This window comes from Harpia harpyja, chromosome 13 (assembly GCF_026419915.1).
Source record: "Harpia harpyja isolate bHarHar1 chromosome 13, bHarHar1 primary haplotype, whole genome shotgun sequence".
NCBI classification, from domain to species: Eukaryota; Metazoa; Chordata; class Aves; order Accipitriformes; family Accipitridae; genus Harpia; species Harpia harpyja.
The window spans coordinates 34,509,365-34,525,535 of record NC_068952.1 but is presented as its reverse complement, the minus strand read 5'-3'; the positions used below and the strand labels follow the sequence as shown (position 1 = coordinate 34,525,535).

Genomic DNA, 16,171 nt, shown 5'->3' with positions numbered 1-16,171 from the left:
GAAAAGATTATTTGTGCTTTATTGTCATTTGTCCTGAATATTAAGGTGACAACAGTTCCTCCTGCTGCATAATTGGTACAGAAAAAAAAATTGCCTTGGGAAGACATGCCCAGGCCACAAGGTCAATATTCCCAGCTCCTATATCTCACGTTTATATAGAGAGGTGCATAGCAACCTTAATATACTACAGGGTACAGAAATTTCTTCTCAAACAGACGATTCTCCAGTATTGGCAGCTAGGTTGGAACAAAGGCAACAACCATCTTAACACATTTCCTAGCTAGAAAGAAAAAGAATATTCCTTGGAGATCATAGAAGTGGGTTAATGGTAAACATGAATAACATAAGGATTTCTGTGCCATAATTTTGGAATTATAAAATGTTTTTTGGAACTCGGGAGTTCCCAGGACTGCTAAGCTGCAGAAGGAGGACAGCATGTGTTGCTCTAGAAAATTGTAAGTTGACTAACATTTTCAAAAAAGATACAGGAGTTCTTGTTATAAACAAATGGTATAGTAATTTTTCTATAGTTAAGAAAATAAATAGATACACAGTGTATGGTTTTATTCTGGTCCCAGTTGTTGAACTCATCATGAAAACACCTAGTGCACTTTCAATTTTCCTTGCATAACTAACGGCTAAAGGAGAGCCAGTAACATGCCCCGACGGCAAAGAGGACTGATGGTATCCTGGGCTGCATTAGGAGTATTGCCAGCAGGTCGAGGGGGGTGATCCTTCCCCTCAGCACTGGTGAGGCCACACCTGGAGTACTGGGTCTAGGTCTGGGGTCCCCAGTACAAAAAAAGATACGGAGCTACTGGAGAGAGTCCAGCAAAGGGCCACTAAGGTGATGAAGGGACTGGAGCGTGTCTCCTATGAGGGGTGGGAGAGACTGAGACTGTTCAGCCTAGAGAAGAGAAGGCTTGGGGGGGGACCTCATCGATGTATATAAATACCTGAAGGGGTAGTTTAAGTAGTGATGATGCAGGTGGCATATGGATGCTGTTGTGTCGCACACTGCCCAGTATCATCTCATTCTTTTCCAACTTTCCATTTGTGTTCACTGACTGCCTTATATTTTATATGGAAGTTTTATGTTTTGAGGGCAAGGAAATATTTTTATTCAGTTTTGGTAGCACAATAAGTATACAATAACTGAAAACAATATAAACAGTAGTGATATTTATTGTGGGATATATGAAATACTTTCATATGAGTTTCAGTTTAGTTTTAAATATTTATTTATGTATTAAGTTCTAAAGGCTTATTACATTTATTTAAAAATATAATATTATATACACAAATTATTTGTTAAATACTGATTTTTTTAAATGTATTTTTATATGGGTAATTATTTTATTTCTATTAAAATGATTTTCCACCAAAAGTACCACCCTGTGCATAGATCCAGGTCAGTAAGAGCTTTTGCTGTCTCTTCGTGCGGGACTCCCAGAGAAGGCATGGAGTTGGGATTGGGTTTATTGCAGGAAAGGGGATAACTTTTCAGAGGGCTGAGAACATGGTCAGTAGGAAATTGGAATCATTACTACTTCTGCTCCTGGCATGAGCTGCTGGGTTTATTTATTTATTTATTTATTTTTGATTAACGGTCGCCATGCTTTCTGAATGTGAATGTGTTACGTGTCGATATGTAGCTATATCCACTGTCACACCGGTTATTTAGGCTGACCCGGATCGTATTAGTCAGAACAGGGACTGAACATCAGTGTTTTGCTAGCGCTGGTACAAATCCTTGGGCAGTTTAAACAATACCAAATACAAGACCATAAAGCAAGCTGTTTATCTCAATGTATTCACATAAGTAGTGTGGAAGTATCCCTTGTCCTCATACAAACGTTTTCCCCAGTTTCATTCATCAGTGTCCCCTTTTCCCAGCATCTGTGGATGGAGTTTCTAGCTTGGTTTCTTTGGGCAGGTGAAATATTGCTTCCTGTACAGGAATGGATGTGGCAGACTTTACAGGCTTTGCAAGATATAAATGTTCTGACGTACAGCTGTTCTGGTAGAAATTGGTTTTGAAACTGACTTTGAACATAGAAGCCAATATATCCATGCCATTGGCTTGTTTCTTGGGTTCAGATGTTGCTGACAGCCAGCCAAATTACTCATACAACCTTATTACTAAACTGACTATGTTCAAAGCCATTTCAGCCTTTTTTGGTGCAGCAGGTGACATTTGTGAGCTGATTATATGAACCTGGTCTCTTCCCAAGGCAACTCCAAACCTAGCTAGCAGGACATTGATTCTGAGGAATTAGCAGTCTTTGGCTTTGATAACTAATGGCAGCAAAGGACAGTCTCGGAAGGAGTTGAAACCATGTACCATTAGTAGATATATGCAAATCAGTGTGTTGGAATCCTGTTTGTGTTTTGTTTTTTGTTTTTGTTTTTTAAGAAGTCCCTTGACAGTAGAAATTGGCAAAACAATTCTATTCTGAGAAGTGATTAGGTGAGAAATCATTATGGAGAAGATCTAATACTCATGGTTAATTTAATTGTTTAAATATGTTTTACCATTTTTATTCTAGTGAGGTTTGAGGGTTATATTATTATTGAAGGGAACTGCAATAGCACCATACTAAATCAATTCAGCTGGAAGTTTAAATCACCCTTACTGGTGCTGCTGTGTGAGGATGAACCTAATGAGTGTTTTCTTTAGTGGCAAAACTGGTTTAAGAGGTTTCTACCACACCCTTCTTCACCACCGTAATTATGCCAGTGCAACTCTTTGAGGGCTGCACTGCAAGCTTTTATTAGTGAAATGAACTAGGTTTCAAACAAATCTCCTCCTCCTCACTTTCCCTCTTTTTTTTTTTTTTAAAACCCAGATAATTTCATCAATTCAGTTTACAGCACCTCTTCCTCTACTCTCCTCCAATGCACAAAAAACCAGTTCCATTAGCTCAACTGAGGAGGTAGCAAAATGTAACATCCAAATGGATTTCCTCTGCTTAAAAATGCCTATCATAGTGGAATTTTTCCTCCTCCTTTCTGCCATATAGGGTAGCATATCTCAGCCTGGCTGGAAATCAAATTCTCCGGTTTGTTTAACAAAACTGCGTTGGTGAACTTTTAATTTGTACCCCTTTTTAACGTACAACTCTGTTTTTATGTCTTGTTTTAATGGTATTGCTGTGTCTCAAACCTCTAAGAGTTCTGAAAAGTTTCTTCTAGCAGCACAATGCTACTGTTTTGCACGTTTTTAGCTATGGACCAGTTTTCATGTCTGTTTACAGTCCTTTACATTCATTCTTCTATCTGTGTTGCAGGGAAGAAAAGCTTATGTGCAATGGTGTGCTAAAAGACTGGTTAACTACCTGCCTATCAGTCATCTTTAAAGCTGGTCCTTCCCAGTACACACCCTATAGAAGTAGAAAAAGCAAAATACCTTTTCTGAAAGAATTTGATTCTGAGCAGATGCTTTGGCACGTGTAGATATGCTGCACAGTATAGCATATCTTCTAATTTCTTTCATTCTGTATGATAGGTGACCTTTTGCCTGCAAATTTATGGCCCCGTCAGTGGCTGTACTTTACACAAACTTTCTAATCAGCTACTTCAATCATAATGGTGTTGGTCTGAACTCTGCAGGGCAAGTTTCTGATCACTTTGGTTGCTGCTATGCTCTCCCTTGCAATACAAAAAATACTTGAGACTTGCTTGTGATCTCTCTTACCACACAGATCTATTGTCAGCTGACACTTCCTTTTTATCTTAGAAGATAATAGACCAGCTATGAAGAAGGATATCTTTCACTGTTAAACACAGTGGAAAATATCAAAGGTTTATAAAATAACAGTGTAGAAATTATGTAAATATTATCATTGACCTTCCTCATCATCATATTCCAGTGAGTCATGTTACGCTTGGGATGAATGAAAGATTTTTGCATAACTTTAATACATAGCACATGATTCACTTCATCTATTGGGGCTTTTTGAGATGACAAGCAGACTTAAAGGGCTGACTTGTCTTCAGGGACACTGACTCAAACCAGTAAAGGGATGAGCGCGCTTGTTGTGTTGTGCCACCACGTTGAGGTTGCATCTTATGACTCTGCCACCTGAATGGGTGTGTTGGGGAGGACACTGGATGTGCTGAAGATGACCCCCTCTGCGCCCTGAGAAGCTCAGTGGTGCCACACAGGGCTGGTGGTATTGCAACAGCTCACCTGGGGTGAGGGGGACCTGAGGGAGCAGCGGCTTGACAAAACCTGTGGTAGGAAAGAGGGAGAAGAGCACCTGGCAGGAGAAAAGAGATGACACAAAACCATTAACTGTTTAGTTCATGATGGGAGAGGAGTGAGCTTTAATGCTGTGGACGGTGGTCCCCATTCGTGGGACCCCAGCCCATGAGAGCAATCACAGAGAGCTGATGCCCTGGGAGCGTAACACGGGGCAAGAGAAAGAGCCAGTGCTGCAGCCTGCATACACACCTTCCAGCCTTCACCACCGTAGCCTGGGAGAGGCTGTCTGAGGGAAACTTTCCAAGGGCTGTGGCACTTCTGTTTGCCTGTTGCTTGCCTCACCCAATGTCAGATCCATTTACAACATTCAAACATCTGCCCTTCAGGGCAGCCTCTCAGGAATTCTGTGTGGAAGTCCAGGTTAGGTTATCACAACGCAGAATTGCAGCACCTCTGCACTCTGGCACTAAATGCTCAATTCAGGGTCCTGAAAGACCTGTAATAAGGCCACTGTTTTGTAACAGAGAGAGGACTAATTAATGAGCTACAGGAGGGACTGAACTGTGAAGAGACAAAGCAGTGATGATACAGAACTGCTTAGATTGGTCAAAGCAGTATCTGAGAAGGATGAAAGGAGAAAACACCCAGTGCCAACAAGTGTCATGCTAACACAGGTTGGAAGGGTAGTGTGAAATGCTCGTACGCAATGCTGGGTTACGAGTTGGACGTTGTTGTAAGCTACCTAGAGACTCTGGAAAACGAAGTGTGATGGTATATAAAAATGGTGGGAGAAAATAAAATATATCTTACCTGGAATACAATGATCAATTATGCATATTTCTCTACAAAGTGTTCTAACAGGAACAATTAGACACAGGTGACAGAAGAGAAAATAACTAAAAGAGGAACTTGCGCAAGAGGGATACAAACCACTGAAAAGTATAGAAAAGTCATGACCAAGCCTTTTTAGAAAGATGTAAGAGCAAAAGACTAACTTGAAAGACAGCAAATGGAAGAGTAAATATTGTATGGAACACATAATTGACCTGTATAACTCACAGCACTAAGATCAATTTAAGAAGATTTAAGTATTTTAAATTATTTTTTAAAATAAGCACATTTGTAGACTATGATGACATTCAAAATTACATCAGAACAGGTAAAGACATTTTGTATATTTATGTAAGCTTATAACAGTAGAAGTTCTCCAAGTCATAAGAGAGTAAATGACTTTCAAGGAAAAAATCCCCTTATGTGAACAGAACTGAAACCCTACTGTCTATATCTTGTGGGGTTTTGCTCTTTGTGTGATCAATCAAATATGGTCTGTCTCAAGACACTGAGCTAGATGGAGCATTGATCTTATTTAATTTGGCAAATCCTGCTGGTCTTGCGCATGGTTTTTTTCTGTGAGCTTTTTTGAAGGAATGGTACCTCTAAACTATGAATAGACAATAGAAGGGATTATATGTGAGTAATACCCTTTTCTCTCTGGTGTTACTTTGCTTTTGAGTTTGGGCAGGTTATCTGAGGGTTTGGTTTTTCAAAGGTCAGTGCTTTTAAATGGGTGATTGTTATCTGATATTTGCATTATACATATGAAAATACAGCATTCAGTAAATCTTGTCTGACTTCATAATCAGTAATACACGTGTTCAGATATGCTACATGGGCAATTTAATTCTAGTCACCCGTAGCAAGTCTCCTTGATAGAATAAAGAAATGTCTTCATAAGTAGTCCCCTTTTTGTGAGCATCCTTTTCTCATAACAAAAAGAATATTTTAGGATTGCAGTCGTAATGCTTCTGAACATGGTAGTTTCCACTGAAAAAGGCAAATCAGCATACATTTTATTATCTATTATTTATGTAGAACTAGCATGTCCTAGGTACTTTACAGAGGGATTACAGAAGGGAATTTCCCTGAAGAGGTTACAGTACAAAGAAGCTACAAGCAGGTGCAGGAGCAAAGATGGGAGGCAATAGAGTGCAAGTGTCTGAAAGCTGACATGGAGTATCTCCTGCCTCGGATCTGTAATTTCCTCTCTTTTAATGTATGGCTGTGTTGGGGGTTTTTTTAAGTACTTTTGTACAGTGATGACTAAGATTATAGTCATTGTTAGGAAAAGTCGCATAAAAGCAGTTTCATACTGGGAAAAAGTATGGATCTTTTTCCTCCCCACTTGCCATAGCCTCATAAATTGTGACTGGTTTAGTTCAAGTTTTTCAATATAATCATTCCCAAGCAGTGACTCTGTGTCCTGAGTAGCAAGCAAACATTGATCACTCATCCATTGTTTTTAGAAGATGTCATCCTCTTACTGCTGCTGGTTTAGTGGAGCATGTATTTTCTCCTCAGTCTGAAACTGTCAATGCTCTTTAGTATTATAGTTCCTGTAATTGTTAGCAGCTGAGGAGCAGATACGCAATCCCCTCAGCTATCCCTTAAGTGATGTGACAACCTCACCAGAACAGCAGAGCAGACCTTCGAAGGTAGCACCTGCTTCCAGCATCTCAACTAATTCTGTGAATTGGGAAAATTTCTGTAAGGGTTAATCAGGCAGGCTAGTCTGAGCACCCAGTTTAATATAACCTTGTTGCAAACTTTCCTGTAGTACCGTCTTTCTCATTCTACACTTTCCTCTGAGTCTGGGTGCATGCTGTGTAGCACCTGGAAGTATAATGTCGGTCCTTCAGAAGGAATTATGAGAGAAGTATTGGAGAGGTACCAGAACCCCTCCTCACCAAGAAGTGAGCTGATTTGCTGCCTGGGTCAGTGCAGAGGCTGGAATTAAATCACCATCAACCTGCTCTGTGCATAATGAACCTACAAATATGTCAGATTTTTTTGTATGCATGATACAGTTGTTTGGGTTCAAATTAATGAAAGCTTGGATTAATTGTATAGTGCAAACATATATTAAATTTAGGAACCTGGAGCTTGCAAGGGACTTTCTAGGTCTGCAAGTTCAATTTCTGCTTGTCACGTATGGCCTCTTGATATTGCACCATCCATAAAGTTACCAAGCTTCATCAGGCTCCATTTTAAACATAGCTGAGTTCTCTCCCTGGTACTGAAAGTGGATGGCTGCTCCAAAACTCTCCTCTGAAGCTTAAAAACCTTTTTCTAATTTCTAGACTAAATTTATTCATGCTACATCAAAGCTATTTGTTTGTGTGGCAATATTATTCTTCATCTAAAGCATTTCTTTTTCCCTTGGTAGTACTTGCATGCTGATGCATTAACAGGGAGATAGTATATCACTTTTCAGCCTCCATTCAGCTGTGCTGAGGAAGCCAACCACTTTTATCTTCCTCTCATAAAATAGTCTCTATTCCCCTGATGGTTTCAGTAACCTTTCTCTGCTCTTCTTCCAGTGTGAATTCATTCTTTAAGCGTGGGTATACAGAATGATGTAGATTAGTCCAGATGAGGTCTGATCTGCGTCTTACTCGAATAACACACCTCTAGTTCTGCTTTACTGAAGACACCTTGATGTGATGGAGCATTGCAGTTGTCTTTTTTTTGTGTTTGTGTCACATGGGGTCAATTTTAGATCCCCTAGGATCTACTCAAAACACACATCTTTATTCTCTTCCAAACTTGGAGTTGATTGCCTCTAACAAAATGCTTTTAGGAAAACTAAGCAATGGGGGCTGGTCCTCGTATGAATGTGAGATAAGGAAAGATAAAAAACACAGTAGGAGAAAATGGTTAGTTCTTGAAGTAGGAGGATGTCACAAGGATTGTTCCTTGGAGGCCTGTGTTGGGGCTTGTGCTGTTCAACGTATTCGTAAATGATCTGGAAGAGGGAGGTAACAAAGTTTTTATGCTAAAGACACAAAATTATTTGAGGCAGTAAGGATGATGGAAGAGCTGCAGGGCAACTGGGCAATAAAATGGCACTTGAAAATGAGTGTGGATAAAATGTTAAGTCACAGTTTCACATATGAAGTGATGGGATCTGCACTGGTGGATCCCCAGATACCTCTTGAGGAGCAAGATCCTGGGGTTTGGATAGACAGCCCCAAGAAAATATCAGCTCAGTGGTAGTCAGAAATGCCAGTCAAATGTCCAGCATTATTAGGGACGGAGTAGAATACAAGGTGAGAAACCTTCTCTGCAACTTCATAAATCTGATTCAGCTGTGTCTGGCGTGCTCTGAGCCATTCCGGTTCTCTTATCTCAAAGCGGGTAAAGCAAAGAGAAGGTGAGCAAGAAGAAAAAGCCATTAATTAATACGATTTTCTGGGGCTTGAAAGACTGAGCTTGGGTGAATTATTCATAATGTCATTAAAATTCAAATACAACTGAAGTTTCCTGTCGCGTTAGCTAACACTGAGAAACCACACCTCATGCGTTTCTTCTCTGAAACTCTGTACGTTGTAATGATAAGATGTTTTGCCTGTCTTTCATTTTCTGGAAGTGTCTCTGCATCTTAAATAAAAAGAACATTTCCTGTTCTTACTCTGCTGGAAAACTTAAAAGAGCAATGCTTCTACTATTAAATTCATTAATGTAGAGGGGAAATCTCTCATGTTCACGTAAAACCTGAAGGGGCTTGCAGAGCAGCTGGTTTCACAGGGGGGCAGGCAGGGGGTTCCCAGGAGCCCTCAGGGAATGTCTGCCTGGTCCAGTCCTGCACTGGGCAGACAGGGTGAGCGCAGAGTGAGCCCAGTTCAGAGATCAGAAGCAGCTTAACCTGGTACACACTGGGGCCTGCCTGGGTTCCTCGAGATAGCTAGTTGCTCTGGAAAATGCCTCATTGTACAGCACTAACATGACCTTGAATGAGCTGGCAGATCTGGGGCTGCAGAATTACTAGGGCCTGTCTGCACTTGCTTGGTTTGATATCAGTGTAAAGACTGCCCAAACTAGATTTCAAGAGATTTCCTTTTCCTTGCTGCAGTGAAAAGAAAATACTAATTTTTTGGTTGGCAAGCAGAAGAAAGCATTCCTGGTTTATGCTGGATTTACTGTTCTTTTCTGTGCCTATGATTTGCATTGAGAACCAGGCTGTCTGGCAGTGTGCTTTGGCAGCATAGCTGCTTGTGCTGGGTACAAGTGTAATTGCACACGTTTGTGGAATTGAGATTGCTGGCCACGATCAGCCTGTACACCAGTGGATACATTCCTGCACTCTGAACAGATAACTATTGATACTTGTGGTGTATAAATGACTAGGCAAAAATACAGCCACAGTGGTTAGATCCCAGGAGTCTTGCTGTGAAAATGTTTGTTCTGCTTTTGGATCTCTTTGGATTATCATCTGAACACCTTGAGGAAGCATGGAAGTATATAGTGTGGAATGCTGATTATAATACTTCCATGTAATTTAAATGATTTGCACGAAAGGTCTTGGAGTGTTTTACTACAAAGTAGATGTAGGAACGTTTTTCTGAAGTACAGATTATTCCACTTGACAAGGTAGGTAAAAGAAGTTACATCACTTTGTAAAACTAAACAGAAAGGTCAGCAGGAAAACTGAGAATAAAACAGAAATTTCCTGGCATAGTTTCCCACTCCTGACTAGGCGTTACTAGGCCTTCTCCAAAATAAGCATTTATACAATTACATTCACAATTTTGAAATATAATTCTTTTTTTTCTTACTTGCTTATTGCTAGTACTTAAGCTTTGTTTGCCTGCTTAAAACTTTGAACAACATTTGTCAAAAATAGCAGAATTCAGAATTAGCAACAGTGAAGCATTTTTTGTTCCTCACACGACGTAGCCAATGTCAAATTGGTACCTGAGCTCCCAGCTTTAGCTTAACCTATGCCTTCTCTGCTTTGTTCCAGGTTATGGACACACAGTGCCTTTATCTGATGGAGGAAAGGCCTTCTGCATCATTTACTCAGTCATCGGGATCCCGTTCACACTGCTTTTCCTGACAGCAGTGGTACAGCGCATCATTGTATATGTCACCAGGCGGCCTGTACTATATTTCCACATTCGCTGGGGCTTCTCCAAGCAGGTTGTTGCAATCATCCACGCTATAGTCCTTGGGTTCATCACTGTCTCGTGCTTCTTCTTAATCCCAGCAGCAATATTTTCTGTTCTGGAAGATGACTGGAATTTTTTGGAATCTTTTTACTTCTGTTTCATTTCCCTGAGCACCATTGGCCTCGGAGACTATGTGCCAGGAGAAGGCTACAATCAAAAATTCCGAGAGCTGTATAAAATCGGAATTACATGTAAGTGTCAAACTAACTAGCTAAATAAAAGGCATTTTATAAAAAAAAAAAAAAATCAGACTTTCCCTCCCCATTCTGTGGATGGTGATTGTTTTGTGAGCTGTCAGCTAGCAAACTGGGCATTGTAGGTAGCTGTGCAAAGAGGAAACCTTTAAATAAGGTCAGTTTCCTTAGTTATGAAGGAAAACGCTAAAACCAGAATTCCATTGTGCTAAACCATAGCTGCTTACTCTCTTATTAATAGTAGAAAAAAATGCTCACATTACTGTTATGAAAATGTTTATAAGCATCTTGGGCTAAGATTTCAGTGCTCACAAGAAGAGCCAGGAAGATGATCCTTTTAACCTAAGGCCATCTTGTAAGGTGAGATGACAGGAGGACAGAGACAAATCGAGGAAATGAGGCAGAATAGCAAAGTTTCTGACTACAGTTTTAAGAGAAGGTAGCTGAAGCTGGCACTGGTACATACCAGCTGTCAAAGAGAGACAAGTAGACTGAGGTAACCGCAAAGCAAGACCACGAATGTTAAATTCAAATTGTTAAATTATGTTTGACACAGAAGGGAGGCACAGTGATCAGTGATTTGATCAAAATAGAGCTAAGAAAATTATCTTTGTGTTGGCATTCTGAATGAACATATGCTGAGGGCAATATTCTCCAGTGACAGTGTTTTGAAGCATCCCAGTTTCTGATACAGCTTCAGTCTGCACAGTCCTGGGTCATCAGACACCACCAGTTAAAAGATCTGAATGGCCAAAACAAACCTTTCCTGTCAGGTCCTTTTCTTAGCTAGTATGCATTTGTCTGTGCTCCTGTGCATGATCCAGCAATCTTAATGTAGGCAAAGTGTCCATAAATTTGGTTTTGTGTTTTACCTAAAAAAAGATTGGGCCTTGAATTTTCATTCCTTGAAGCAGGGTCTTGAACTAGCCAACAGAACACTTTATTTTGTCCTCCTGCCAGGCCTGTTCTCACTGCAGGAGATTCCCCCCTCTGCCCATCGTGTTTCTCTTAGCAGCAGTAGCTTTTAATGATTACCCTGCTGATCTGCAGAGTTGATTTGGGGATGCTAAATGATGAAGTGAATGGAGAAAGTCATGCATACTAAAGACCTCGTAAAAAAATTCTAGCCACTCTGAAAACTTAAAATCAGAAGAAAACATTATGGCTCAGATTATTCTTCTTCAAACTTTAGAACACCTAGGAAATAGATTGCAGGAAATACTAAAAGGAAAAAGTATCTTTTAAGCAAAGTTATGACCTTAGAATATTTAATTTCAGCAGTTTTTAAGGTCATAACTTTTAAATTATTCTCTTTCCTTTCATGTGAACAATTCAAGGAACCAAACAGGACGTATAAAATATTTTCTCTTGCTGAACCTAAATTTTCTTCAAGAAAAGTTTTGGAGTTCTACATCAGAAAATGCTTAATGAGTGCTACAGGCTTTTCAAGAATTTTTAGGAGAACACAAGTCCTGTTCTAAATCAAGTGGTGATCAGCTGGACTGAGTTTCAGAGATAACTACAAAATTCTCGGTGCAGATTTATAGATGGCTTTTAATTGGCATAGCTTTGTCACTTCTTCCTTGTGTTAATGCATAGCTCCCATTTGATGTCATGAGATTAAGCTTAAAAACAATTCATAAATTTTAGCTGTAGTGCTGATTTAGATAAGTACCTGGTATTGCAATATTGATTTAATTGTGCTCCTGGCAGGAAAAGGAGAGTGTTATTGCCAGTGAATAATCAGTAACTACAGGTGAAATATTTATGCCTTTAGGTAACAGAACAGTGACCATATGTAGATTATAATAATTAATCTGTGTTGATCTTTCAGCACATTCAATGTTCAGCCTTTGGATGAGCGTGTTGTACTAATAATTATACACTTAGCTTCTGCTTGATTTACTCATTGAAATGATAAAATATTCAAGTAGTCATTCTCCTCATTAAATTGAAATGATCAGTAGCAGGGATCTAATGGAACATTGAGATTAAGAAATGCTCATTTTAACACCTTCCCTCAAATTCTAGATGCATATGTTTGGAGAAGAAAAAGAAAAAAGAGCACAGTGGCCTGTTAACCATGTGAAGCTCCATTTCCAGAAGTCTCAGGCTATGAGAGCTGACTATTACCTTTAAAAATCAGAGTCAGTACACCACCAAAGTCATCAGTAATGCTATTTAAGTGACACTTCCAAGTTTGGATAATTTATGTATGTTAGTAAAACATTGCAAATAGTCTTCAAGGTGTCATGAGATATAGCAACTTTGTCAGGTTTGTAAAGTATCAGCAGTAATTTTACAGTAATTAAAACCACTAGTGTTACTTTTTTTCGTTGTATGGGGTCTTGTTGATTGTAGAATGAAAAAGGAAAAAAAGGATTTAACAGTCCAAAGTGAGTTACAGAGCTCTGAAACTGGGTCATAAAGAAAATTAACATAGTATTCAGACATGATGGGGGTGGGAAAAGTTACAGGGTTAAAACTCCTCCAGCCCCACTTAATATGCTAATAATTAAAATACTTTTCTTTTTTTTTTTTTTTTTTTTGTACCCAGGTTATCTGTTGCTGGGCCTTATCGCAATGTTGGTGGTTCTCGAGACTTTCTGTGAACTCCATGAGCTCAAAAAGTTTAGGAAGTTGTTTTATGTGAAGAAGGACAAGGAAGAGGACCAAGTGCATATAATGGAACACGACCAGCTCTCCTTCTCTTCCATCTCAGACCAAGCAGCCTCCATGAAGGACGATCAGAAGGCCAATGAGCCTTTTGTGACTTCCCAGTCCCCAACTTCCAATGACAGCTCTCTAAACAATTAATACAGGGGTATCCATGCCATTGTTTTGGTGCATTTATGCTACTTACCATGAGAAATAGAACGCCTCATTTTTTTTTTTTTTCTGAAAATAAAAAAGCTGGAAGACTGTGCTACTTTAACAAGGATTCATCACTTCTGACACAGAAAAGACTTCTGGGGAAAAATGTGGGAAAAATGTTTTTCCCTATTCCCTGGGAATAGGGAAAAAATGTACAATGTGGCTGGGAACATTAGGCCATTTTGCTTGAGGGATAAGGAGTTAGGTGTACTGCTTTCAGAGGTGCCAGAGAGAAAGGCTTGCACAAGCAACTTCATCCAACATCTTTAGGAGAGTAGGCCTTCACTGACATCCAACTCATCTAGTGGCACACCCCATCTTACAACTGGGTGACGCAGCAAATTTTGGGATGTGCACTTTTGTCAGCAGTGTAGTCACAGATTTAATCTAAATACACCAAATATCTTAATCTGGAAAACATTTCCAGGGCAATATCTATAGATCTGCTGGAGAGGGGAGTATCTAGATTGTCCCTCTATTACCCAGTAACTTGCAGGTGCAAATAATAATTCTAGGAATGAAGAAACAAGGCTGTCGTCCCTCCTTTGCCCATGCCATTTACATTCAAATTTCCTACTTCCTTAAAAGGTCCCCTAATCACAAGAAAAATGTTGTCCTGAAGAGAGTGTGCCTTGAGTCTTCCACGCAGTTTCTCTTTGTGTGAAATACTTTTGTAAACTCTGAGAGATAGCAAGACCAATTCAAAGTGCTGAGCGAGATGGGGTTGTAGGGAAGGGAGATGGCTGCATTTCAGTCCTTAGCCCTCTGAAATGGGCAGAAGTGGGTTTTTAGCTATGGGGAATAGAATAGAGTCAGCGAATGCCACAACTGGCATTGTGATGTGCTTATGGCTTTCTCCTAGTAGATGGTTGAAATCTGTTCAGCAGCAGCAGGACTCAGCGCTATTTCTTCCACAGTGCAGCCCACTGTGTGCTCTCTGCAGAGCTGATAGGTGAGCAAAGGAACAGAAACAGTGAATTCGAACGTAGCCCCTTTGTCTTCTTTTGCTTTTCTAACTAGTACTCAGAGCACTTTGGAGGAGAAGGGAATGTTTCAGGGCAAAACAATTTTTCAGTTTTTCATATGGCAAGAAAAAAGGAAAAATGTCACATTTGGTTCGGATGGAACCGAAATTTTTTCCCCTTGGGAAAAGTCACTAAAAAGTCAAGATCTCGCTCAACTTCTGAAGCTGGAACCTCTTTGGCTGTAACAGGAGAGGTGTTTTAGTCCAGCTACCAGTCACTGTGCTGAATGCAGGGATCTCAGGAGTGAATTTCAGTGAGCAGGAGATGAGACTTCAGTGGTTGTAGTACTTTCTCTTCTGGCCTTAAGAATCTATGATATGGGAATCTTGATAATGCTTTGCAATGAACAAAAGATCTGGAGCACAAATAGCCATATTAGGACAGCCTCCCACATAGGAATAGTGTAGAGGAGAGCCTTTTCTCTGCAGTGCAAGCATGCCAGGTTGCCTGTAATTTGGCTTTTAGTGTTTAGAGCTGAATAGTATTTTACTGTAAAAGAAAAAAATGCAGCGTGTCTAGATTTAGCGCACGTGGGAAAAATACTTGAAAGTAAATAACCCAAAATATACTGTGTTTGAGCTTAATTATAGCTAGCATCAAACAGATTTTATATCTTTACTGGAAAAACTTACTTTATGGTTAAATCAGCTGAAAGTCTTCAATTAAAATTTATATTTATAGAAAACCAGAGCTAAAGGCTTTGGTTGTTTTGGGTTTTATAGATTAGATGAGAGCATACTGTGTTTGCATGTTCCCAGGAAAGTGGCTATTTTTATACTGCTTAAGTTAACACAGTTCTATTTATAATGAATGTTAACCAATATATATGTACATATATACATAAATATATTTATATACTGTACATATATCATAAGTCACCAGAGTTTAACAGACTTAGGAATGGCATTTTAGATGGTTTTTTTTCCCTAGGCTTCTCTTTATACAGTCAATAATTGAAAACTATGGCATTAAAATGATACTGACATAAAATTAAGAGTACTGTACTACAAGAAACATTTATACAGTTTTTTTCAGTGGAATTTTATTGATTGTTTTCAGTACCTTAAAATTCAAGATTACTTTTAATTTCATGTAACATTAAGCTCTAAAGGATATGCACAGATGCTAAACGATATACAAAGTTAATTTTGCAATGTGTACACAATTGCAAAATGTAGACACGTGAAGTGAAAGCACAGAATTCAAAGCAGAAGCGATAAACTAAGCAGTATACTGTGATGTAGGTGAGTATTTGTTATTTTAAACTTAAATAAAAAGTCTGGCTTTTGCCTGCCTGCACCGTGAAGTGGGGAGTATTTTCTTTAGTGGTGTGTGTACATGCACATACTGTGCAAAAATCCTGTCTGCGTTTGTCAAGATTATGCATCCTTTAGTTAGCCTTCCTCAACTCAAGGAGGGACCACTAATGCCAGAGTGTGTTACCTAACCTTGATATTAATTGTAGCTTAGCATTGTGTTGATTATTCCTATTAAAAAAAGCATTCCAAAGTGTCTTTGGTTTTGTTTCAGATGCTGACTGATTTTAGCAAATAAAAAATAGTGGCATAACATTTATCTTGTCTTTATAACCTAACTACTCCAATATTTGAGGAAATCTGAAAAACTGTCATTGCAGGTTATCAGTACCACTGATGAAAATAATGGCCTTCATTTTCTACAGCTTTTACATCTTCATGTGAAGCCAACACACAAGATCAGAGTAGTTAAAACTGGAATCCAGGTTAGAAGGAGAAAGATTATCATGCAAGAAAGAACCTTAGTATAAAGCGCATATCTTTCCTAGAGGCAAACTGTGAAGCAGGTGCATGTAAACCCAAATGGAGAGCACAGGTCATAAAACAATGG

At 39.3% G+C, this 16,171-nt stretch overlaps 1 protein-coding gene across 1 annotated transcript in view; it reads left to right on the top strand.

The window, feature by feature from the left end:
* Positions 1-15,876, top strand: part of KCNK1 (potassium two pore domain channel subfamily K member 1) — a 36,317-nt gene extending 20,441 nt beyond the window's left edge. The window contains exons 2-3 of the mRNA XM_052806341.1: positions 10,008-10,403; positions 12,964-15,876. Coding sequence (XP_052662301.1) covers positions 10,008-10,403; positions 12,964-13,223 — 656 coding nt within the window. The 3' untranslated portion in view covers positions 13,224-15,876. The remainder of the gene's footprint in view (positions 1-10,007; positions 10,404-12,963) is intronic.
* The last annotated feature ends 295 nt before the right edge of the window (positions 15,877-16,171 follow it).